The sequence below is a fragment of the Macaca mulatta genome, chromosome 10 (assembly GCF_049350105.2).
Source record: "Macaca mulatta isolate MMU2019108-1 chromosome 10, T2T-MMU8v2.0, whole genome shotgun sequence".
Lineage (NCBI taxonomy): Eukaryota > Metazoa > Chordata > Mammalia > Primates > Cercopithecidae > Macaca > Macaca mulatta.
In genome coordinates this window covers 28,891,114-28,913,462 of record NC_133415.1, presented here as the reverse complement: position 1 = coordinate 28,913,462, position 22,349 = coordinate 28,891,114, and the positions used below count along the sequence as shown (strand labels likewise).

Below are 22,349 nucleotides of genomic sequence, written 5' to 3'. Positions count from 1 at the left end.
ACAGGACCGTGGGGCTCTCTGCCTCTGAAGGGCCAGGGAGGAGCCCAGTAGGGGAAGGGTGGGGGCCTGGCCTGAACCTGCCCCTCACAGCCTCCTTGGCGCTGGCTCCTCATGGGTGGCTCTGAGGATTGTGGAACTGGCTCTGGGGCTGGAGCCACTCCAGGCCCTGCCTGACCACCCCCGGTCTCAGGACACAGTTCCACTGGCACCAGTGCTGAGGAATGAACTGCCCCTTGAGCCCTAGAGGTGAATGTTAAGGGCTTTGGCACTGTGACCCTGAGGACCAACTTTAGAACAAAGTCATCACTCCCTGCGTGAGGACGTTGCGGCTGCGCCCCGCCTGCTGTGGGACTGGTGTGCACATGGCTAGACCATGCATGGGAAGGTCCACACAGGAAGGTTGCGGGCCCCAGGATGGAAATGGCAGAGGAGTCATTGGGGTCCACACTGGGGGACAAGACAGACCCTCAGAATCAGCTGAGAGCTGGTTTCTGCCTCGTGAGCCCCCGGAGCCCCTCAGGAAGACTCAGGACGCTCCGTGCATGTTTGCTGAGTAAGGGCTTGAATGAATCTGGGCCCAGCAGGTGTGGGCGGGAGGGGTTTGTCCCCACTACAGGAGAGGTTTTATCTTGTGGGGAGCCCCAGAAGTAAGGATGGGGAGCCAAGGATGGGGGCAGGGGAGGGCCCCATGGCCATCAGCATCCCTCACCCCTACCTTGTGATTTGACTTAACCTCCAGGAGGGGGCAGGACAGACACGAGACACTCATTTCACAGTGAGGATATGGGTCCTGGAAGGTCTGCAGGAAAGCCCAAGCTGCTGGCCCCAGGGCGGTGTCCCCACCTGGAGGGGGAGCTCCTCCACTAAGGAAAGCCAGGGCCATGGGAGAAGGAGGGCAGGCGAGCTCCTTTGAATAGAGAGTCAGCAAAGGCCAGGATGAGAGAGAGAGGGGGCACCAGGGCCAGGTCTCTTCGGAAAGACCTGGGGACAGCGCCCCAAGAGTCTCATGTGGGTCTCGCCCTTCGGAGTTTAACTCAAGCTATCTGGGTCCCCACACATCCCAGGGTTTCCTCCTCCGCCTTGCGAGGGCCCCACTGGATATTAGGGAACATGAGGACCAGGAGAGCCGGGCTAGCTGAATGGGAACGGGGGGCCAGGCTTTGATCCCAGGAATACACCAGGGAGGCTGCCAGATGCTCAAGGCTGCATCTGGGCAAGCAATGGTCACTGCCATGGGCCTCATGCTCCTCCCAACACACTGGCCAGGTGCCTGTGTGCCCACTTCCCACCCACCCTCTCCTCCCTGCAGTGAGTGGTGGCTGCTGTGATAGAGATCATGCCCTCAGTCTGCCTTCAGCCTTAGGGTCCAGCCTGGCCTTGGGCAAGCCCCTCCACCCTGGGCCTCTAGCCAGGGCCCCACTGGTCCCCAGAGGTTCTAGAATGCAAGAATTCCCAAAAGCCTTTGGCCACCAATACCCCGGCTGTCTGACATAGCCTGTCCTGTCGTGAACAAAATTGGGATTAGTCTACATCCCTCCAGGTGCAAGGGTAGAAGGCGGGTTCCCTTGGACAGCTTGGAGGCTGGACATGAAGTTGTTCCCAATTGGAAGCCTCCAGAAAACAGGCAGGTGGGTGGGGGGGCGGGGCATGGGAGAATTCCCAGCCTCAGGCTCTAAAATTCCCAGTTAGTCTGTGGTGCAGACAGGACTCCCTGCCTCCTTGATCAGGGAAGGGGGAGGATCAGGGCCACACTGGGCACCAGGAGCTGGAAAAACAAGGGGGTCTCTGGCCCAGAGTCTGGGATGGGGAGAGGCAGAGGGGGCACTGGAAATTGGGGACGCATCTTTGAACTGAGATACCAGCTGTTGTCAAGACCAGCCCCTGGGCCAGGCTAAGGAAGGGCAGGGCTAAAGGTGGGGAGCCAAACAAGGGTCAGGCAGGGCCTTGAATGCCGTGTTCAGGAGGCTGGCCTTTATCCCTCAAGACCTGGGGAGCCATGGAAAGATTTGAGGAGGAGCGGGCACTGGGCACAGCTGGACACTAGGGAAGGGGTGACACAGGGGCATGGATCCAGCCCAGCTCTGATAAGGAATAGCAGAGTTCCGCGGGACCATAGCAGCAGAGGCGGCGGCAGTGAAGACTTCTTCTTATTTATTTATTTATTTGAGACAGAGTCTCGCTCTGCCTCCCAGGCTGGAGTGCAGTGGTACGATCTCGTCTCACTGCAACCTCCGCCTCCCGGGTTCAAGTGATTCTCTTGCCTCAGCCTCCCGAGTAGCTGGGACTACAGGTGCATGCTACCACGCCCATTTTTAGTAGAGACAGGGTTTCACCTTGTTAGCCAGGATGGTTTCCTGACCTCGTGATCCGCCCACCTCCGCCTCCCAAAGTGCTGGGATTACAGGCGTGAGTCACTGCGCCCGGCTGGCATTGGGGGCTTCTTAAAAAAGAGGGAGGCTGGGCCCGGTGGCTCAGGCCTGTAATCCTAGCACTTTGGGAGGCCGAGGCGGGTGGATCACCTGAGGTCAGGATGTCGAGACCAGCCTTACCAATATGGTGAAACCCCGTCTCTACTAAAAAATACAAAAATTAGCCGGGCGTGGTGGCGGGCGCCTGTAATCCCAGCTACTCAGGAGGCTGAGGCAGGAGAATCGTTCGAACCCGGGAGGTAGAGGTTGTAGTGAGCCGAGATCGCGCCACTGCACTCCAGCCTGGGCTACAGACCAAGAGTCCGTCTCAAAATAAAAAAAAAAAAGAAAAAGAAAAAAGGGAGTGTGGGGGTGGGGCCCGGAGCGCTCCAAGGGGCGGGGAAGGGGACTCCCAGGCCCGAAGACTCTTGGAAGGGAGGGGGGTGTGGCGCTGAGGAGGCGGCGGGACGGATGCGAGACCGGGAGAAGCGCGCTGGAGGGCTGCGGGCGGGGGATGTGGCGCGGTCCAGGCCCGTCGCGGCCTCGTCCTGACAGGGACACCTGCGGGCTCGTCCTTCCAGGATCACCTGCGGGCCTCGGGGGCCGATGCCTCGACTCCCCCTCCGGCCTCGGTTTCTCCGCGCAGCGGGGCGGGGCGGGGGCAGCGCGGGTCTCAAAGCTGCCTGCAGGGGGCGCCCGTGAGCGGCGCGGCCGGAGCCGGAGACCCAGCGGCCGCCGAGACAGCGGGAGCCGGCGGGCGAGCCGCAGGTCAGCCGGGGTCCTAGGTCCGGGGTGCGGGGTCCTGGGTGCCGGGTCCGGAGTGCAGGGTGCCGGGGGTCCGGGGCTGGCGGCCGGGCGGCGTGGGGCCGTCGGGGGTGTAGGGCCGAGAGGACTGGGAGGCTGGAGTTCTGCTCCCCTCAAGGTTCCTTTCCCGCCGCCCGGAAACCAGTTCCCCGGCGCGGGGTCCGAGTCCTGCCCCGCGTTGGCCGCCCGCACGGCCCGTGAAGGGCCCAGGCACAGTCACGCCCCAGGCGCAGTTGCGGCGCCGCGTGCGGGACCCTCCGAGCCGTCCCAAACTGCAGCGGAAGGCGCGCGGGGGTAGGCGGGGAGGGAAGGCAAGTGCGGCGGCCGGGGCAGCGCGGGGTGCGGAGCCGCAGGTAGCGGGCGGGGAGCGTCAGTCCGTCCGTCCGTCCATGCGCTGCAGACCGGCCCCGCGCGCGATGAACCTTCCAGGAGCTCCTCCAGCGGGAATGGGCAGGGGGCGTAGAGGCGCTTCCTGAGGGCTGGCGGACCGGACCCCGGGGCGAGGGAGGATCCCCAGGTGGAGGAGCCGGGCGGATACCGGTTCCCCGGGAAGGTGCGGCGCGGGCAGAGGCACCCGAGCGCCAGGGGCGCGCCGAGAAAGGGGGAGTCGGGAACGCTGGGCCGAGCGCGGGCGCGTTCCTTGGACAGTGGTGGCGGGAACTGGGTTTGGGGGACCCAGGAGACGACGGGGGACGGGCGGGGGTGGGCGCGCGCCTCGGACTGGCCCCGGCTGTCTCCCTGGCTGCCCGCAGCGAAGGTAGGAATGGCGGGAATGGTGGCGGCTCTCGAGGGATTTGGCGCAAGGCGGCCCAAGGGCTTGAGGAGGAGGCCGCGGGCCGGCAGAGCTGAGATCCTTGTGTCCCGCACTCAGACGTTAGTTGCCCGGACTGTACCATGGGAGGAAGAGGGAGACCCAGGGCTGGGTCCTAGGCTGGGGGAGTCGGGGCGCTGCAAAGAGGAGCAGGTGTTTGTGGCCCTCGTTGGAGGGTGGGCCGCAGGTCAAGCCAGCCCTCCGTCCCCATCCTGAGGCACCTCCTCTCCTGGGCTGTGCCCGCAACAGGGCCCTCTTCTCTCCTGCCAGGTGCTCAGGTCGCCTCCACTCTGCCTCTGTTGTCGGCTCCCCCTGGGTTCCCCGGCGGGGCACTCTGCCGAAACTACCTAACGGGCCAGGGCTGCCCCGGGGCGCCCCAGCCCTGGAGACCGTGGTGGAGGGTTCTGTGGAGCACCGCGGGCCTGGGACGCTATTGCTGGGTGGGGCTTCCTCACTGGCCCTGCTTTGGCCGCTCCTGGAGGCCTTGGGTGGGGCTGGGAAGGCCGGGCCCTGTGGGCAGCATCCCCCAGCCCCCATCCTGGCAGATCCATGGCAGGGGCGCCTCACAGGCTAGTCCATGGCCATGGTGTCAGTCCCTCCTTGTTCTGCGCTTGCTTTTTGGGGTTTCCTAGGCTCTCCGTAGTCCTAGTGTTTCTCAGGCAAATCCCAGCCACTACTCCTCCATCTGCGTCCCCTGTTCTCCCAGTGCTGAGCTGGCTGAGCTGTGAGCTTTCCTGCTCCTTGCCTCAGGAAGCTAGGGACAGCCCAGTCACCTCTGGCCGGAGGCAGGCCTTGGGCCAGGCTGACCTGGCTGGTCTCAGGGCTGTGCTGGGCTTCTTCCCATATTGGCCTGTGAAGTACAGATCCCCAAATATGCCCTGCTTCCTGCCTCCAGGAGTCGGCGACCGAGGAGGGCGATCAATGGCAATGACTGCCTCATGGGCAACCCGATGGACTGGAGATTTCAGTGCCCTCGTCTGGGTTCTGGTCTTGCCTTCTTGACCCACTCACTGGGCAGGTCACTGTCCCCTGGAATCTGATATCTCATCTGTAGAACAAGAATGATGATCTTAGCAATGCCTAATGTGGAAAGGCCTTGGCTTGGGGGTGAGTGGGGGAAGGTTTAGGGCAGACCACAGGGCCAGTTAGGGATGTGTGCTGGAGCTGGGGAACCTGGGAGAGAGGGTATTAGGCTTGAGGGTCAGTGGACACCACAGGGATTGCTGTTGGCAGAGGGACACGTGAATGGCAGTTGGCCTGGGAGCCAGCATGTGTCTTGAAGGCATCATGTCCTGCAAAGTCCAGGTGAGGCCTGGGCAGTGCCTGCCATGTGGGACCACAGCCCCTGGTGGCTCTTAGTTGTGTCCTGACACCCAAAGAAGGTCTTAGTACCTCTCACTGACCTAATTCCTGAGCCACCTAACCCCAAATGAGCTAGAATTGCCTTCCCAACCGTGTTTGCAGGGTCTGTCTTGTCTATTGCAGCGCAAACTGGTCCCTGAGCACGCAGGAGAGCAGAGGAAGGACAGACGGACGGATGGATGGATGAATGAAGGCGGGAAGCATAGGCTGAGGGGATTTAGGGCATGTGTGGTGAGGATGCTGTGGAGAGGAGACCACACAGGCAGGAGTTGAGCTGGTGAAAGGGAGGGTTCTAGCTCCCAGGAGAAGGGTCTGGGCCATTGACAGGAGGGGCTTGGTCCTAGGAGGTGGGTGGTCCAGAGGTTGAAAGGAGCAGAGGAGCCCAGATGGGGAAGGGAATGGAGCTGGGGTGCAGAGAGGAGCCCCCACACGACTGCCCACCTCCTGCGCAGGGCCTGGGACTCTGGGTGGTGGGAAGAGGCAGTTTCGTGGCAGAGAGGGAGGCCCGGGCCCCTGTAGCCTGGACTCTGTGGATCTGGTCAGGGACTGGGGAGGATCAGGTGGAGGGAGGAGCAGGAGAGCAACTGCCCCTTATCCCAGCACAGGGGGCGATGGGAGCCCAGGGAAGGCAGGACCCTGGCTTCGGACCTCCGCAGGCATTTTCTCTGCTAGAATCTCTCGCTGCCTCTCTCCCTTCACCTTCTCCTCCAAGTCCCACCCAGATGCTGCTTCTGTGAGTTGCCATGGGGATTCTCTCACCACACCCCCCACCCCCCACAGGGGAGGCCTGTTCCAGGAGTCACTGGGCAGGGGCTGCTGCTGCTGCCCTTCTATGCCCCACCCCTCAGATGTGCCGCTGCAGCCCCGGTCTTTGGCATCAGCCGTCACCTGGTGGAGAGGCTGCCGGAGCTGGCCAAGCAGAGGGAGGCCGATGGTGTCACTTGGTGTCTCCTCTGGCGTATGGGCAGGAGATTTCTCCCCAGAGGCCCCGGGCTGGTGTTTGTCTGCCCCTGTGTCACAGGACTCACCTCTGGTCCCTCAGTGGCCTCTGCAAACCCTGAGCCAGCCTGGGGGAGGCTGCTCAGTGGGGAAGAAGCAGTGGCCAGGCTCTGCTTGGTCACCTTGCCCTCCTGTCAGCCTCCAGGGCTGCTTTGTCACACCTGCCCAGGAACCCAGCAGCCGGTCCTCACCCCTCCCATCCTCAGTGCAGACACCCTGGGGCATTCTGAGGCCCTGCACCCAGCACCGCCCCTTCAAGCCTCCCACAGGGTCCCACCCAGGACTACTGGGCTCTGTGTCCTCGGGGCCATCTAGAAACACTCCCTTGTCCCCCCTTCAGCAGCATAGTATGTGTTGCCCGCCATTTGAGGGAGGTGCAGGTGCCAATCCTTCACGTGACGTGATGTGGCTCACCGCAGCCTGTGTACATGTGAGCAGCCGCGTGCAGAGGGGAAGCTCTCCCGGGCCTCGGGGACTGTGACATGGAGCAGGAGCCGCCCCCAGCCAGGCTGCTTTCAGCACAGCGTGGGCCCCCAGCACCTTTGTGCGGGGTGTGGCCCCTCGGAGGAGGGCTGTCAGGCGAAGCCTCATATGAGGGGGTGAGTGGCGCCCAGGCAGGGAGGAGGGGGGGCTGTGGCCTCCCTGGCCCCTAGCCTGGACACATGGGGGTGTGGGGAGCAGGAGCTGGGGCCCCCAGCGCTGGCCCCAGGGCTGCGATGTGAGGGCTGCTCTGTGAGGCAGGCTCAGGGCCTTAGCCTCCAGCTGCAGGGAGCTGGGTCTTGGCCCCATCTTGCCCACATCCTGCCACCAGGAGCAGAGAGCCACAGCCGCACCCGGGCTGTGGGGGAGGGATGCCAGGCGTCTCTCTGGGTCCTGGGCCCAGCCTGCACCCAGCGCCTAAAGTAGGAGCCACCGGGCAGCCCCAGAGGGCAGGAGGGAAGCGGAGCCCATGCTGGGTGGCTGGTCACCACCGGGCAGTGAGGAAGGCACCTGCGCTGATGAGTTTTTGGGGAGGGTTTGGGGATCCTGGGGCCCTGGGCTGTGGGAGGTTCATGCCCAGGCCCCCCGGGCCACCCAAAAGCCAGTCATAGTGGGGCCCACGACCTGCCATGCCCCTGCCGAGCTCCCGCAAGCCACTTGCTGATGCTTCTCAGTCTACCCGATGCCTCTCAACCGTTTCCTCCTAGACTAGGTCTCTTCATGGCATTTCTGTGAGAATTCCTCAGTACTAGCTTCAGATCCCCAGTCGCCTCTTCCACCATGTGTGTGCCTGAAGCCCACCACATGCCTTATTTCAGTCCCTCTGTTTTTCAGTCCCTGGATTTTGTATTATTTCATGTTTATATCCACCTGTCCTTGTTTCATTTCCGCCAGTCGGTTCAGAAGTTCTCATTCTTGTCTACAGATGCCATTCTTTTCTTTGCATCTTTGGACATCCTAAAGGTCTCTAAAATCATTATTAGATTACTACATTACCTTCCTTTCTGCTGGAATGAATTCATCTCCATATTTTGTATTCTGTTGCTTGCCTTTCTTAGCCTTCATTTACCTCTTGCGCTTTGAAATTGATTTGCGACTCCTCTTAGGTGAGCCAAGGTTTTGGAGACAGGGAGTGGCCTGCAGTGCCTGAAACCGCAGGGCAGCAGCCGTCTCCCAAGAATGTCCTGGGTCCTTTCCTCCTTTGAGATCCCCTGCCATATGTTCAGGGCCCAAATGGGGCCAGGCACAGCAGTGGGGGGCATACCTCCCTGTGGCCCAGCAGTTGGGGTCCTGCCAGGCCTGGTGGAGGTGGTAAACATTTGTTATGGGAAAGTAGCAGGAGGGTTCTAAGGCTGGGATTCTGAAGCCCAGGAAAAGGCCAGGCATGGCTGGAGCAGGTCCGAGTCCCTGCACTGTGCCCTGTACGTTGCCCTTAGCCGCACTCAGGAGCAGATGTGCAGGGCACTGCCTAGAAGCCGGTGGGCACCTCCATGCAGCAGGCTCTGGGGGGTACAGCCACCATCTGGGCATGTGTACAGAGGGCCTTGCTAGTGTGACATACAAGGAACCAGAAGACGTGAGCCAGAAGATGTGTGGGTTTTGATTAAATGGAGTTTTAATTAAAGTGGCCGGGTTGGGGAAGGTGAGGAGGAAGGCAGGAACAAGTAGCAGTTTTGAGTCTGACCGCGTGGAATCCTATAAGGTTGTTCTTTCAAGAGGCATTATGCACGTTCCACAGCATGTGTCCCCTGTCTATATGGGGCAGCATCTGCCCTCTGATCTGTCCCCAACAAGGGGCAATCACAGAGAAGTATTACATTATTAGTATTTAATTTCCCCTCCTGGTTAGCAACAGATGACTGAAGGATTAATTAGATGCACAGAGCCAACAGAGAGGGATAGGAAATTGCCAGATCCTGGCCCCATCCCCTCCCTGGGGCCTCCGACCTTCCTGTCACTCTGGGAGGCTTCTGAGGGAGGGGAGCTGGAGGCCCAGGAGGCTTCCTGCTGCTGTGCTCTCTATGGGTACAGCCCCAGCCCTACGCCACCTTCCAGTGCTCTTGGTAAGGCTGAGAGAGGTCGCTTCATGCCTTTGGGCCTCAGTTTCCTCATCTGTAAAATGGGTTTCCTGGGACCAGCAAGATCACAGATGACAGTCATTTCCCAAGCTCCTAAGCGGCTGCACAAGCTGTGTCTGAGGGTCCAGTGCAGTGCGTGACCTCTAGGCAGGTGCCTCCTGGGATGCATAAAGTTTGGCAGCTCAGCAGTGGCTGGCATCGTGGCCAGCTGACTCTGTTGCTCCCCAGTTCTGGTCCACGACACATTAGTAGCTTGAAACTGGGCACAAGGGGAGAATTTACACCACAGAAATCAGGCAAAGCCTGTAAGTCAGGGCGCCCCGGCCCGGGGCCGATTTGCCAGCCTATGGTAGTTCCCAGCCTTTCCCCGAGGAACGCACTCCTCCCCTGCCTGCCCCGAGGGTGCCTCTGACTCCACCGATCTGCTTTGCTCGGGGCTGAGAAAGGCACAGCTGAGAGTGGATTCTGGCTTGGCAGGGGCCCAAGTTGCCTGTGGGTCCGGGCAAGCCTCACCCGGGATGTGCTGGCAGCAGCTGGGAGAGCCTGCAGGAGTGCTTCAGGAGGGGCCGAGGGAGGGGACGGGCAGCGAGGTGGCCTGTGTGGACCCTGCCGGCAGGAGCCATGGGTGTCTTTAGCCCCGTGCGAGGCCGGCCAGGGCAGAGGGGTCTGTTGCCCTCATTGAGGCTGGTGGGCAGCAGGAAGTTGGCTTCAGTGTAGTCAAGAAGGTTATCAGTATCTAATGCTGTTTAGCGTGGGGACCCACAGCACAGAAGGTGTGAAGACCCTGAGAATGGGGGTACACAGGCAGGTACCCACAGCTGCCAGGGAAGCCTTGCCAAACAGAGGCCCCAGTCAGGCTCCTCCTAAACCAGGCATCCCGGCTGGCATGGCACCAGTCCAGCCCCTGAGGCAGTGCTGATGATGTGACCCCACCAGCAGGGCTCTGAGTGGTGGGACTGGGGAGTCCTCCCTCACCTGGGCAGACATGTTATGTTCCACCTTGTCTGCCCCCAGCAAGGCCCTTGAATCTGGAGTGTGATCTGGGGCTGCATCAGCTTTCTCGCCTGGGATGGTCAGATTGGCAGAAGGTTGTGGCATCCTTCAATGCAGATGCCCTAGAGAGGGCCGTGGTGGGACGCAGGATCCCTGGGTAGAGGCGGCTCCTCAGTGACCCACGGGGCCTCACTGGACAGTGGCCTGTTGCTGCTGCTGGTGGTGCTGGGCCTGGGAGGCCACCTTGGAACCACAGGCCAGGCACCTGGGTGGGAGGCAGCCCAGGCCCAGCACCAGCTCCACTTGTACCCATTGGGCAGGAGCTATCATGAGTCAGGTGGGCCCTGGTGACTACTGCTCAGGGAGAGAGGCCAGGAACATCAGGGATAACTGTGTTCCTTGAGTGTGGCCAGAGATGGTGCCAGGAGACCTGGTCTGGCGCATCCCTGCCAGCGACATGCTTTGTGAGTGGCTGCCTGGCAAGTGCCCCATGGAAAGCAGGGGCTTGGGAGGACTCAGCCCTCTCCAGCTGCTGCAGGCCCTCCATTTTTGCAGGGTCTCTGGTCTCTGCTCTCTCCTTCCTCCTCCTGCTTCTGTGTCAATGCTCCATTCCAAGCCTCCTAGTAGACGCAAAAGGGCCTGTTGGGTGCAGGAGAACCTCCAGTCCCAGGTATGGCTGCAGCCTGTGCCAATCCTGTTCCAGCCACTTGAGGTGCTGACAGCATTGGAGTTGGAGGGAAAGTTGGGGTCTGTTTGAGCTCCGTCACATGGACAGTGGGGTAGAGGGGAGCCTGACCCTTTGAACAGGGCTCAGGACCAGGAGTGACTTTCTCTCCAGGTTGCCAATCCTGCTCCGTCCCTCATGTCCTGAAAGAGAAGAGAGATGAGGTGGCTGCCCGAGTCCACGTGAAAGGCAGCCTCTGACCTCTTGTCCCCAGGCAGGCAGTGGTGGCTGGCCATACACTCACAGGGCCCCATGAGGGTTCAAGACTGGAGGGGGTAGATCTGAGGGCCTCTTAGCTCTCGGAGAGGGGCAGTTTAATGGGCAGAGGTCCGTTTGGACCCAGACCATTCACAGGCTCGAGGGGGACACTGGGAATTGGGGCTGGGCTCAGGCCTGCTGGGGAACCAAGACTTCTGCTTCTGAGGCATGTCAGTTAATTCCATTTTGACTCTAGGGGAGCCATTTTAAATGTTTATTTCCTTCTCATAGAATCATATGTGAGAGCTGGCATAGCCCCTAGAGGTCATTTGGGGTCCAACTGCCTCACCGTATCAATGAGGAAACTGAGGCCCAGAAGAGAAAAGCATTCTTTCCCAGAGTCCCTCAGTGAGTCCTGGTTCATACCTGCTTTCTGCCGGGGACCAAACGCCAGTTAGTCATTCCTGGTGTCAGCCAGGCAGAGGAGCAGGTGAGGGAGAGGGTGTGGGAGGAGGGAGGTGAGGCAGCTCCCTCCGAGTGGAAGCTCACAGTCAGCTGCAGCACCGCCCCCGGCCCTGACTGCAGCTGTCTGGTGGGGGCACCTGGAGGCAGCGGGTTCGGGCGCAGTGTGAGAGGGCTTACCCTCTGCGGCAGTGGGAGAAAGGACCAGGCGGCTCCCCACATCCTTCCACATCCGAGCTCCAGGGGTCTCTGGCCTGTCCTTTCATAGGGCGGCTGGTGTCCCTTAGGTGGGTGCTGGTAGTTCCTGGGAGAGCTGACGGGATGGAGTGGGCCAAGGGGGCTGAGAAGCTGGCCTGGCGAGAGAAGGTGGGTGGGACTGGGAGAGCCTGGGAAGGGAGGGGCTTTTCTGGGAGGGAATGTCATGGGGCTGGCCACGATCCAGGACCCAGGAGACTGGTCAGGCTGCTATAGGAGACCTAAGAGGCTGAGCATGGGGGGCCAACACAGTGACAGACTTTAACAGGTTCCTGGCCCCCCCAGGAAAAAAACAGACTGCAGCTGATCCTTGGCCCTGAGTTTAGAGTGGGAGGCACCGTGACCCCAGTGCGCAGAGCAGGGAATGCAGGGAGCCATGGATAGTGCTGGGGTGAGCTGGAGTCCTGGCAGGCGCCTGGCCATGGTGCTACTCGTTCTGCAGAGCCTGGGAGAAGGGGCTGCCTCCTTGGGAGGGGTTTGCATGAGAGTCTTAGTGGGAATTCTATTGGACCAGGGGAACCAGTCTTGCTCAGTGACTTCTCTGGGTGTCCTCTAAAGTGAGGGTCAAATTCCCACCTCTCTCGCCTCCTGGTTATGACCACAGCAGACTGGGCAGGGCATGGGGCTGGGCGGAGTTGGGGGCCATCCTCAGGCTAACACCTGGCCTGTGGGTGGGGTGGGATCTGAAGCTGTAGGGTCTTCAGGGGGCCAGGGTGGGTGTGGGGCTAGAGGTGGCACTTTCTGCAGGGCCCGCCCTCTGCAGATGGTTCAGCTCCTTATCGGCTGTCCCTTTGCAGGTGCCTCGGGAACCCTGAAGCTGGGCTGAGCCATGATGCTGCTGCCAGAACCCCTGGAGAGGGCCTGGTTTCAGGAGACTCAGAGTCCTCTGTGAAAAAGCCCTTGGAGAGCACCCCAGCAGGGCTGCACTTGGCTCCTGTGAGGAAGGGGCTTAGGGGCCTAGGCCCCTCCGCCTGGGCCAGGCTGGGAGCCAGGCGGGCGGCTGGGCTGCAGCGATGGACCGTGAGCTGGCCCAGCCCGCGTCCGTGCTGAGCCTGCCTGTCTGTGGCCGTGCCCATCATGGGCTCCTCAGTGTACATCACGGTGGAGCTGGCCATTGCTGTGCTGGCCATCCTGGGCAACGTTCTGGTGTGCTGGGCCGTGTGGCTCAACAGCAACCTACAGAATGTCACCAACTACTTCGTGGTGTCGCTGGCGGCGGCCGACATCGCAGTGGGCGTGCTCGCCATCCCCTTTGCCATTACCATCAGCACCGGGTTCTGTGCTGCCTGCCACGGCTGCCTCTTCATTGCCTGCTTTGTCCTGGTCCTCACGCAGAGCTCCATCTTCAGCCTCCTGGCCATCGCCATTGACCGCTACATCGCCATCCGCATTCCGCTCCGGTGAGCAGGGCCAGGGTTACATCTGTGCAAAGGCTGTTGGTGCCCAGGCTTTGGTCTGTGCCCAGGGCCAGGGTGAGCCTGGGGTCAGGGCCTAGTCTGCAGTGTCAGCATGGTGAGCTGGTGACGGGGCCCCGGGTTCAGCAGGGGCTCCCCAGGGCCAGCACGTGGCCAGCAGTCATGCTGAACTGACTGATCCCTGTGGGCGCAGGGCAGCCTGGCCCTCCCAGGAGGCCTGGGTTCCCCTAGGCTGCCTGAGGCCAACTGTGCTCTGGTTTTTGGCAGATGAGTGTGGCCAGGGTCTGGCATTGGGCTTAGCAGGGAGCTCTGGTTCCAGTGACCCACGTGCTGCCAGCGGGTGTGTCTGGGCCATTCCTCACACACGAGTAAAACTCCCCGCATGATGCTGGGGTGGAGCGGGGAGCCAGGGGAAACCACAGGACCTCAGTGCTAGGAGCCGCCCGCCACCTGCATTCCCCCAGCTCCTCTGGGCCAGCCTTGCAGTGTGCATATTAGGAAAATGACCCAATGAGGGGAAGTGACTTGGCTGAATGCCACAGTGAGTCACTTGGACCTATATGCAAATTTTTGTTGCTCCTCAAGTCACCAAGGACTCATGGTTTTGGAGGCAGTCAGTGTGCTCAGGGGCTGGCTGTTGGAGGGGATTTTTATGGTGAATATTTTGTGAAGTGACTTCAGCCAAGTATTGTGTAAATGAAGATTTTCCCAGAGGCTGAGTTTACTCGGCGTGGATTCCACCTACCCAGGCCATAGATGAGGCTAGAAAGTGCATCCCTCCCTTGGGGACTTCAGAGGCCTTCTGTCCCACCTCCTGGCCCTGCCGCCACGGAGCTGGATTCCGCAGCCTGGGTGGTTGTGGGCCCTGAGGCCATGCATGAGGCTTGAGGTGGTGCCTCTTGAGAGTCAGGGAGCAGAGTGTGCCATCTCTGTGGTGAATTATCTGAGACTGGTGGGTGCCTATCTAAAGAGGAAGCCACAGCAGCCCCACTCAGGTTGAGGGTGCCCCAGCAGGAAGGAGGACCCAGCTAAATGAGCAAATGGAAATTTAGAGTGTCAAACCCAGGGGGCCCTTAGAGGTCATTTCCTCTCATCTTCTGGATGGAAAATGAGCCTCAGAGAAGAGAGCCAGCTGTTTCTGGGCCACACAACGAGTTGGTAGTGGAGCTGGGGCTAGGCCTGGAAAAAAATGTGGCCTGACCCCCACTGTGACTTCAGTCACTGGGCAGCGGTCATGGGCAGCCTGTCTCCCGGAGCCTGCACCAGGTGGCCATCCCTGTCACCTGGGCTCTAAGCGGGAGCAGGAGCTGCATTGGGCTGCTCCAGGGAAGGGGAGGAGTCTGGACCTCACACGGCCCTATCAGATGCTCTGTATCCCAGGAGAGTCTAGAACCCTTGGCAAAGGAGAAGGGGACCCTGGCCAGCCCTGACAGGGATGGAATTAGGGGTTGTCTGACTCCAAGTGCAGTCTCTGGGGAGCCTCCATCCATTGCTCTGCAACGGGCAGAGCAGAGTTCAGGTTCGTTCAGTGGCAGCTCAGAACACGGAGGCCCAGGAGGGGCCCTGTCTGCAGGTGCCCGGGTGGGCCAGAGAACAAAGGACTGGAGCTGACTTCAGGGAACCGAGCTGAGTCTGCACACTGATGGGATGCTCCGTGCGGAAGCAGAGGCCAAGCTCTCATTTTTTCTCTGATTCAGAGGGCGTGATCAGGGCTGCTGTTCTCAGTTTAAAGGAGCTTGACTTTTTTTCTCTTTTGTCTCTCCCTTTCCTCCTCTGTTTTCTGAGAGTTGAGAGAATGGCTCCCTATGAAGTAAGACAGATGTGCTGTGTGGCTGTGGAAAGTTAGCTGCCTCTCTCTGGGCCCATTTCCTCATCCATAAAATAGAATAAGTCTCTCTGCCCCTCTAGGCTCACAACGGTGTTCTGAAGGTCCAGTGAGTGGATGGGGTGACAGGGACCCTGAGGAGGGTTGGCGGGGTAGGGAGGGTGGGGATTCAGATCTTTGGGTTCAGAGCCATGGACCTGCCGCCCCCTATCCTCTACCCATCTCATCCCAGCTTTCTTAAAGCTGGACCTTAGTTCCACCCAGACCTTGAGCCATTTGACTCTGCTCCATGAGGCTCTGCAAGGCTTAGGCTGGTCTCTTCTGCAGGGGGCCCTGGAGAGGATGACGACGATGATGTTCATCCTCCCTCGTGGGCAGAGAGCTTTACAGCTGCCAAAGGATGTCAGCTCAGCATCTCCTGTCATCCTCTTGGCCTGCACTGTGGCCAGGCGGATGTTCTGACCCTCCTGTTACTCATGAACTCATGGGGAGGCCAGAGCAGGGAAGGACATCAGAGTTCTTCCCTCTGGTGTCTCCTGATGTGGATGGACTCCAGGGCCCTTCAGGCTGTTCCTGGTCCTTAGGTCCCTTCACTTTCCTGTTCCTCAAGGCCCCTGGGCCGCTGGGCATGTGGAGGTGTCCATGTGGGCTCCCGAGAGCAAGCGGGGTATGAAGGGAACTTGGAGACACTCTGGCCTGAGCTGGAGTTGCAGCCTGGCTCGGGATCCTCCCTCCTCCTTTCTCAGCTGGGAATCCAGCCTCCTCTACATGCCGTTTCCTGCTCCACTCAGAAAGGTCCATTCAGCTAGCCCTGGGTCTAGCCTCAGGCCTGCCCCACTCTCCATTAACTTTTTTTTAAAAAAAGAATTCAGTTTTGGAAAAATCTATTATTCTCCAAGTTCAAGGAACCTGTTGGGCTAGCACAGGGCCTAGTCGAGGAACTCTGTGAGAAAGACTCCAGGCCAGAGGCTGTGATGTAGCTCTCTGTGTCCCCAGAGGATAGAGAATTCAGGGTGAGAGACACGGGCTGCTTTTCCCAGTTCCCAGGGGACTTTTGCCTCACTGTCCCCTGGCTCTCACAGCAGCCCCTGGTGGATGCTCTCGCTGGTTGAGGAACAGGCCAAGGTGCAGGTGGCAGTTGGTGGTGAGACCCGAAGTCCTAAGACTTCTAAGAGGGCAGGATTGGGAGAGAGGGCTCCCTGGAGGAGGTGCCACCCAATGGGTCTTGCAGGATGGGCAGGCAGGGTCTCACTGGCATGAGTGTGGGGGCAGCAGGTGTGTCAGGTGGGGGGCAAAGCCTGAGACAAGACCCTGAGGAAGGAATGAGCATGTGAGCACTGGTCAGGGAAGGGTGGCCTGGCTGCCAAGTGACAGAGAGAGATGAACAGCATGGGCAGGAAGCGTGGAGGCCAAGTCAGGCCTGTTCATACCGGGGGAAGGAATGGAGGTTTCCCCTGTTGGTCCATGGCTCTTCAGTTCTTGGATCAATGACTCCTTTGGACAACTTACGAAAGCTCCACCTACTCTTCAGGGTGGGACACATGCACATAAAGCCCCACCTGGAATCATGGGGCATATTCTTGGACCATAGGGTTAGCCCCCAATGTGGGTAATGGAGATCCCCAGAAAGGGGCAGCCTGCAAGCCAGGGGACACAGGGCTGCAGAGGGCACCTCCACAAGGGGTGGGCAGCAGCTCTGGGACCCACATTCTCTGACACGCCTGGGCACCCCAGAGTGGCGGCATGTCATGCTAGACGGCCTTGGCATCCCTTCCAGCTGGAAGGTCAATGTTTGGGGTCTAGGAGGGCAAGATGTGAGTGTATGAGTCACAGATGCAGCCCAGGGTACATTGCTGGGCCTGGCTGAGGCTCAGCTATGATTCCATTTGGGCCCTGATGCTGTCCCCGCTCCCTGGGCACCAGGGTCCAGGGCTCTCAGCCTATGGGGATTTCTTTTAAATAAACTTACTCTATTTGTGTTTTTTTAAAAAAAATGAGTAATGTTTTGCCCACGCTAAAACATTAAAAAGGAACAAAAGAGTATAGTATAGTAGAAAGTTGTTCTCCACACCCTCCTGGTTCCCCACCCCCAGTTCCCTGCCTGCAAGGCCATGTTAAGAATCCTTCCAGAGATATTCTTTGCATATATAGTCAAGTGCTATTAAGGTATGTTTTGTTTCTGTCCCCACACGGGGCTTTCTTTGCAAAGTGCAGTGGAAGACTCCCCTTGTGGGTTCCCTCTTCTGTACAAGTAAACAATTGGGACAGACCAGGGATTTCCATACTGTGCTCCCAGAAGCCTTCGGGTTGGCTCTGCTGTCCCCACCAATTCACTGATTCAATAAACATTTAATAAGCCCCTTCCCTTCCCCAGCAGCTTCACCTCTGTGACTGCCTGGGAATGTGGGCGACAAGGTTTGCTGCTAACAGTTTGAAAACCAGCAAAGCAGGTGGCCCAGGGCCCAGGCAGCTCTGCAACACCCCTGTGGCTGCTTGGCTCTGCTCTGTTGCCTCAAATGACAGGAAACTCACTATTGCCTGAGGCAGTCCATCTCTCCTGTGAACAGCTCAGCTGAAAAAGTCTTACCTACCCTGAGCCACAATCTGCCTCCCTATAATTTCCACCCACTGATTCTCCATTCTGCCCTTAGAGGGCAGAGTGCTGACAGGTCCAGGACTTGGTCCCATTTTACAAATGAAGAAACTGAGGCTCAGAGAGACAAAGTTTTAAAACATTCCTGTTTACAGGGCTGGAACCCAGGGAGGGATATGCTTTTCTCAGGAATAATGTCAGAATTAATATAGCTTCCCAGTCAATGAGGACTATATAAATTACTGTTTGCAAAGCACTAAGAATGGTGTCTGGCACAGAGTCAGTGCTATGTAACGTAGATGTGACAATGAGAGAGCCTGAGATTTTATGTTTGCGAGTCCAACAAGAGGCAGGGCAGTGCCAGCTCCCTGTTGCTTGGAAGCAATGAGCAAGTCTATGACTCTCCTGTTGAGGCCCTGTTGCAGGTAACCAAGCCCCCATGGAATGGAGCTGAGGAGCTCCTGAGAATGGGCTTGTCTGGTTACTGTTTGGATTCAGAAATGACCTAAGAAATTCAGAACAGACAGACTCACCTTGTCCTGAGTTGCCTCTGGGCTCTTGGAATGTCCACAGCAAGTCCATTCCTCTCCTCGGGCCTCAATTTACCCACCTGTAAAACAAGAGGATTGGACCACATAAGAGATCAGAAGCCACCAGGGTTTCTCTTTTTCTCTGTAATTTGAATAAGTTAACAAAATTTAAATCTTAGGAGATCATACCCAGAAAACCATCTCCCCAGCCCCACCTGAGATCTGGTAACAGCAGGCACGCATTTTGCATGGCGGTGAAGACCAGGTAAACGCCCCACCAGCTGCCACCTGTGTGTGCTACCTGTAGGCGCCTGTTCACTACCCATAGATGAGATGGTTTCTGTGGATGTTCCCAGCTCCAGAGTTAAGTAGAGCACATCTTTCCTTGCACCTTCTTCTTTTTTTTTTTTTGGAGATGGAATCTTGCTCTGTCGCCCAGGCTGGAGTGTAGTGGCTCGATCTCAGCTCACTACAAGCTCTGCCTCCCAGGTTCATGCCATTCTCCTGCCTCAGCCTCCCGAGTAGCTGGGACTACAGGTGCCCGCCACCATGCCCAGCTAATTTTTTGTATTTTTAGTAGAGATGGGGCTTCACCATGTTAGCCAGGATGGTCTCGATCTCCTGACCTCGTGATCTGCCTGCCTTGGCCTCCCAAAGTGCTGGCATTACAGACGTGAGCCACCCCGACCAACCTTCTTGCACCTTCTGAGTGTCCCTGTCTCAGAGCTGACAATGCAGAGATGGATGTAGGAAAGCCCTGCCCCCGAGGGGCCCAGATGTGGTAGGGATCTGCTGCACTTCAGTAGGAAACTTCTCTGAGATCTCTATCCTGGACTTGAAGGATGGGTAGGGTTTCTGCCAGGTAGAGGGGAGTGTAATCTGGTCTTGCCAGAATCAAAACTGTTAAACAGAAGTCATCCCTCAGTGATCATCAAGGTTGCCTTCCTAAATTAGGGGATTTTTTTTTTTTTTTTTTTGTCCATTCTTTTATGAAATCTATGCCACCTTTCCTACAGGGCTGAGGTCTGCTTCCTGGCTGGCAGATCCAGCCATTTCCCGAGTATAAGACTGGGAATCGGTAGGCTTGGATTTCTGTCTGGCTCTCACTCAGTGATTTCAGGCAGATTACTGTCTCCCTGGACCTCAGTATTTCCTTGCAAATGTTAAGATGGCCATGTAAATGTTAACACGTAATTCTCTCATTTCTCTCCAGAGGGCTGTGGGTGGGTTTGGAGGGGAGAAATGGCATCTCCTTTGGCCTGGGACCTCCTCGCCTCTTTTACCCCCCATGCTGCCTCTTCGCAAGGGCTTCTGGAGACCCCAAATCAAATGGCAAATGGGGAAGAGAAGACAGGGTATGGAGTATAAGAGGTCTAGATCCCCTACAGGTCTGATCTGGCTGGTACTGCCCCTAACCAGTGAGGCCACCCTCCAGACCCCTTCCCTCTCTCCAAAGGGAAGCCCGTCGTAGCCTTATTAACCAAGATCAACCAACATGGAGGTGACTGATCTTGGTTAAGGCTGCGACCAACATGGAAGTGATTGATCTTGGTTAAGGCTACGACACATTTCCCTTTAGAGAAAAATAATGTTTTCCCCCTCAAAAAATCATGCGTTAATTCCCTCCAACCAAACTAAGTGCCAGGACTACTCCAAAAACTCCTCAATGACCATCTGGACGTTTGTACATGGGTTTCCATTTCTTGGGTGCCTGCTCTCCTGTTACCTCCCAGCGGCCTGTGAAAAAGGCAAGGCATATTACTTCCACTTAACAGAAGAGGATGCTGGGGCGAGGTGGCAGGAAATGACTGGTCCAAGACCTTATAGTCAGGAAAAGGGGAAGAGGGTGCTGCTCTGGGGTTCTGAACTCTTGCCCTGCTTAACCCTGGTTTCTCAGATCTCTGATGCTGGTCTCTTCTCCCCAGGTACAATGGCTTGGTGACTGGCACAAGGGCTAAGGGCATCATTGCCATCTGCTGGGTGCTGTCGTTTGCCATCGGCCTGACTCCCATGCTGGGTTGGAACAACTGCGGTCAGCCAAAGGAGGGCAAGAACCACTCCCAGGGCTGCGGGGAGGGCCAGGTGGCCTGTCTCTTTGAGGATGTGGTCCCCATGAACTACATGGTGTACTTCAACTTCTTTGCCTGTGTGCTCGTGCCCCTGCTGCTCATGCTGGGTGTCTATTTGCGTATCTTCCTGGCGGCGCGACGACAGCTGAAGCAGATGGAGAGCCAGCCTCTGCCAGGGGAACGGGCACGGTCCACACTGCAGAAGGAGGTTCATGCTGCCAAGTCGCTGGCCATCATTGTGGGGCTCTTTGCCCTCTGCTGGCTGCCCCTACACATCATCAACTGCTTCACTTTCTTCTGCCCCGACTGCAACCACGCCCCTCTCTGGCTCATGTACCTGGCCATCGTCCTCTCCCACACCAATTCGGTTGTGAATCCCTTCATCTACGCCTACCGTATCCGCGAGTTCCGCCAGACGTTCCGCAAGATCATTCGCAGCCATGTCCTGAGGCAGCAAGAACCTTTCAAGGCAGCTGGCACCAGTGCCCGGGTTTTGGCAGCTCATGGCAGTGATGGAGAGCAGGTCAGCCTCCGTCTCAACGGCCACCCGCCGGGAGTGTGGGCCAACGGCAGTGCTCCCCACCCTGAGCGGAGGCCCAATGGCTATGCCCTGGGGCTGGTGAGTGGAGGGAGTACCCAAGAGTCCCAGGGGAACACGAGCCTCCCAGATGTGGAGCTCCTTAGCCATGAGCTCAAGGGAGTGTGCCCAGAGCCCCCTGGCCTAGACGACCCCCTGGCCCAGGGTGGAGCAGGAGTGTCCTGATGATCCATGGAGTTTGCCCCTTCCTAAGGGAAGGGAATCTTTATCTTTCTGGTTGGCTTGACCAGTCACGTTGGGAGAAAAGAGAGAGTGCCAGGAGACCCCGAGGGCAGCCAGTTCCTACTTTGGACTGAGAGGAGGGAGCCCCAGGCTGGAGCAGCATGAGGCCCAGCAAGAAGGGCTTGGGGTCTGAGGAAGCAGACATTTCATGCTGTGAGGCCTTGCACCAGGTGGGGGCCACAGCACCAGCAGCATCTTTACTGGGCAGGGCCCAGCCCTCCACTGCAGAAGCATCTGGAAGCACCACCTTGTCTCCACAGAGCAGCTTGGGCACAGCAGACTGGCTTGGCCCTGAGGCTGGGGAGTGGCTCCAACAGCCTCCTGCCACCCACACACCACTCTCCCTAGACTCTCCTAGGGTTCAGGAGCTGCTGGGCCCAGAGGTGACATTTGACTTTTTTCCAGGAAAAATGTAAGTGTGAGGAAACCCTTTTTATTTTATTACCTTTCACTCCCTGGCTGCTGGGTCTGCTGTCGGTCCTGCTGCTAAACCTGGCACCAGAGCCTCTGCCCGGGAGCCTCAGACAGTCCTCTCCCGCTGTCACGGCTGCCATCCACTTCTCAGTCCCAGGGCCATCTCTTGGAGTGACAAATCTGGGATCAAGGACAGGGAGTTGTAACGGAGCAGTGCCAGAGCATGGGCCCAGGCCCCAGGGGAGAGGTTGGGGCTGGCAGGCCACTGGCATGTACTGAGTAGCACAGAGCTACCCGGTGAGAGGCCTTGTCTAACTGCCTTTCCTTCTAAAGGGAATGTTTTTTTCTGAGATAAAATAAAAATGAGCCACATCGTGTTTTAAGCTTGTCCAAATAAGAATGGTGTCTGAGTTCGTTTCCTACTCCATAGCTAGGCCTGTGCACACATACCGGCATGTGTTGTGTATGAGAGAGTGTGTGCGTATGTGCAGACACCCTGCCTGTCCCAGGGGCCCTCCCCAGGCTCCTGTCCTCGAGGGGACAGGCTGCCTGGCTGCACCACAATCCAACCTGCATTTCTATGAGGGCCCACAGGGGCTGTGGGAGAAGGGGCTTTCCCCAGCAACTCCCTCCCCCCTTATCTTCCTATATCTTTAAGGGAAGATCTCTTTGTATGTTACCTTCTTGGAACTGTGACCTGCTACCCCTGCCCTGCTCCACCCTTTAGCAGAGGTCACAGAGGTATCTGCAAACAGATCTGGGCAGGGACTACACTGCCTTCCCCTAGAATCCCCCTCCTTCTATTCTTAACAAAAGAAACCTAGAAGGAAGGGGTGTTTTTGCTCTGACCCCGGCCTCAGGGGTCTCCTGCCTGAGGAGGTGGTGCCATCTTTCTGTGATGGAGAAATTTGAGGCCTGGAAGGCGTTTAGCAACCTGCCCCTGCCTGAGGTTGGCGGGGAGCTGTGATTGTCCCAGTTTGGTCTCATTCACTCTGGGTTTCCGGGAGGAGTGTTCGAATGTCAAGGGTGATCCTCACATAGCCCTGTGAGCCCTGTTTTACAGATGATTAACAAGCCCAGAGAGGTTACATGATTGCTCCAGGTCACAC

At 58.3% G+C, this 22,349-nt stretch overlaps 1 protein-coding gene and 1 long non-coding RNA gene across 26 annotated transcripts in view; one reads left to right on the top strand and one right to left on the bottom strand.

The window, feature by feature from the left end:
- The first annotated feature begins 1,774 nt into the window (after window positions 1-1,774).
- Window positions 1,775-21,634, top strand: ADORA2A (adenosine A2a receptor). Of its 21 annotated transcripts, none has more exons than XM_077950472.1 (5): window positions 3,107-3,969; window positions 10,491-10,605; window positions 11,149-11,265; window positions 12,372-12,974; window positions 19,863-21,634. In XM_077950472.1, the coding sequence occupies exons 4-5, from the start codon at window positions 12,652-12,654 to the stop codon at window positions 20,767-20,769; spliced, it is 1,230 nt and encodes a 409-aa protein (XP_077806598.1). In that variant the 5' UTR covers window positions 3,107-3,969; window positions 10,491-10,605; window positions 11,149-11,265; window positions 12,372-12,651; the 3' UTR covers window positions 20,770-21,634. The 21 variants fall into 21 exon arrangements, with proteins under 21 accessions (XP_077806604.1, XP_028684466.1, XP_077806598.1 ...); XM_077950467.1 differs by lacking the exons at window positions 3,107-3,969; window positions 10,491-10,605 and adding exons at window positions 3,977-6,118; window positions 6,725-6,983; XM_015149914.3 differs by lacking the exon at window positions 10,491-10,605 and having other exon boundaries at window positions 3,107-3,176.
- LOC107000611 (uncharacterized) overlaps window positions 8,458-22,349 on the bottom strand; it is a 67,979-nt gene continuing 54,087 nt past the window's right edge. For 3 of the 5 annotated variants that reach the window (XR_001447725.3, XR_013399485.1, XR_013399484.1), the window contains 4 exons: window positions 21,272-21,420; window positions 17,941-18,017; window positions 11,500-11,672; window positions 8,458-10,802 (listed from right to left, as the gene is read on the bottom strand). This is a non-coding gene — a long non-coding RNA (uncharacterized LOC107000611). Of the gene's footprint in view, window positions 10,803-11,499; window positions 11,673-12,836; window positions 13,030-17,940; window positions 18,018-21,271; window positions 21,421-22,349 lie in introns of all 5 variants that reach the window. The other 2 variants (XR_013399486.1, XR_013399483.1) reach the window with 2 other exon arrangements.